Consider the following 1,445-nt stretch of genomic DNA (forward strand, 5'->3'; position numbering starts at 1 on the left):
TGTTTTGAAATCAGGAGAGCAGTAGTTCTGTCATGGTGACAGGAGTATGTTTTGAAGGTGGGACTCCTGGCTCTAGAGAGATGCGCTTCACCTACAGGGACTATATGGAGTGTGTCATGGTTAAGGTGACTGCTGGAGACCCTGCAAAGCTTAAACTAGTCGGCGAGCCACAACCAGTAAGAAAGGAGCTCTTGCTCTTGCTCCACAGTTAGTTTTTTTGCTATATGTTCAGCAGGCCAACCTAACTGTTAAGGCACTCCTCTTTTATGTATAAGCCTTTGCAGGTGTTAAATGGGCACGGCATCCCCACACCATTCGTTGTCCAACTGCTTGACAAGTGGGGAAACCCCTCTCAGGACCAGAGGGTTGTGGTGAAGTTGTGTTCACTCCCAGCTCTGAAGGTTAGCTTGACAAGGATTACAAACAGCCCAAGGCCTGTGTAGCTACACATTTAAAAAGCCACTGATAACTAGGAACTTAAGAGTGGTACGGAAAGATACAAGTGGAAAAAATGCAATGAGATCTTTTTGTTTCTTGCAGGTAACGGCAAACGTTTCTTCACAACCAGTGAATGCAGAAGGAAAAGCCTGTTTCACTGTTCAAAGTGTGAGCGGAACAAAGTGAGTGTCCCCTACACTAATATTATAACACTATGAAAAAGCTATGTCTCCCATCAATAAGTTGATCCCTGAAATGAGACACCAGAGTTGCTGTTACTGAGAGTATTGTTACCCTGTTGTTCCACTAGGGGATACCATCAGCTGGACTTTAAAAGTTCCTTCAACAACAAACCCATCGATGGTGTATCAGTGAATCTCACTGTCATACCTGATCCCAAGAAACCTGTCAGCCTGTCAGTGGAATATGACACCAAAGTCAAGTTTCCTGCTGGAGGCAGATTCCCAGGTTTACATTAATAGATTTGGTTTCTTCTCTAACACAACATTATTTGTTTTTGTCTCAGTAAACTAAGAGCAGCTGTGTGTGTGTGTGTGTGTGTGTGTGTGTGTGTGTGTGTCCAGTATTCTCAGTGACCGTGGTGTCTGATGAGGGTAGCCCAATTACAACTTTTAACCCGACTGCTGTATCCATGTGGCTGTGGGAGGGAGTGTCAGAAAAAACACCTCCTCAAACAGTGAGTGACAGACTAACAGACAGCGGGTTTGTAATTACCCTGATAACTAATATTTGTTGTTATATTTAGTTTTTACTTCTCTTATCTAGGCCACTGAGCTGAAGTGTAATAGGCCCATGGCGAATGACCGGAGAGACTGTTTTTACTTCAGGTAAGAAGCTTGTACATCTTGTCTGGTCTGCTTTGTTTGACTTATTGCACAATGTTTAAAGGAATAGACATTTTATATTTGCTTTCTTCGCTTGTTTCCACTTTCATGCGTGTATGATAAATATGAACTTGCTGCAAGCAGCTGGTTAGCTTAGCAAAA

At 43.0% G+C, this 1,445-nt stretch overlaps 1 protein-coding gene across 1 annotated transcript; it reads left to right on the top strand.

Moving 5' to 3' along the window:
- Nucleotides 1-6: 6 nt before the first annotated feature.
- Nucleotides 7-1,336, top strand: LOC109953779 (structural maintenance of chromosomes flexible hinge domain-containing protein 1-like). Its single transcript, XM_020589240.1, has 6 exons — nucleotides 7-176; nucleotides 276-401; nucleotides 541-620; nucleotides 749-906; nucleotides 1,023-1,135; nucleotides 1,225-1,336. The coding sequence occupies exons 1-6, from the start codon at nucleotides 33-35 to the stop codon at nucleotides 1,288-1,290; spliced, it is 687 nt and encodes a 228-aa protein (XP_020444896.1). The 5' UTR covers nucleotides 7-32; the 3' UTR covers nucleotides 1,291-1,336.
- The last annotated feature ends 109 nt before the right edge of the window (nucleotides 1,337-1,445 follow it).

The sequence above is a fragment of the Monopterus albus genome, unplaced genomic scaffold (assembly GCF_001952655.1).
Source record: "Monopterus albus unplaced genomic scaffold, M_albus_1.0 scaffold1311.1, whole genome shotgun sequence".
Classification (NCBI taxonomy): Eukaryota; Metazoa; Chordata; class Actinopteri; order Synbranchiformes; family Synbranchidae; genus Monopterus; species Monopterus albus.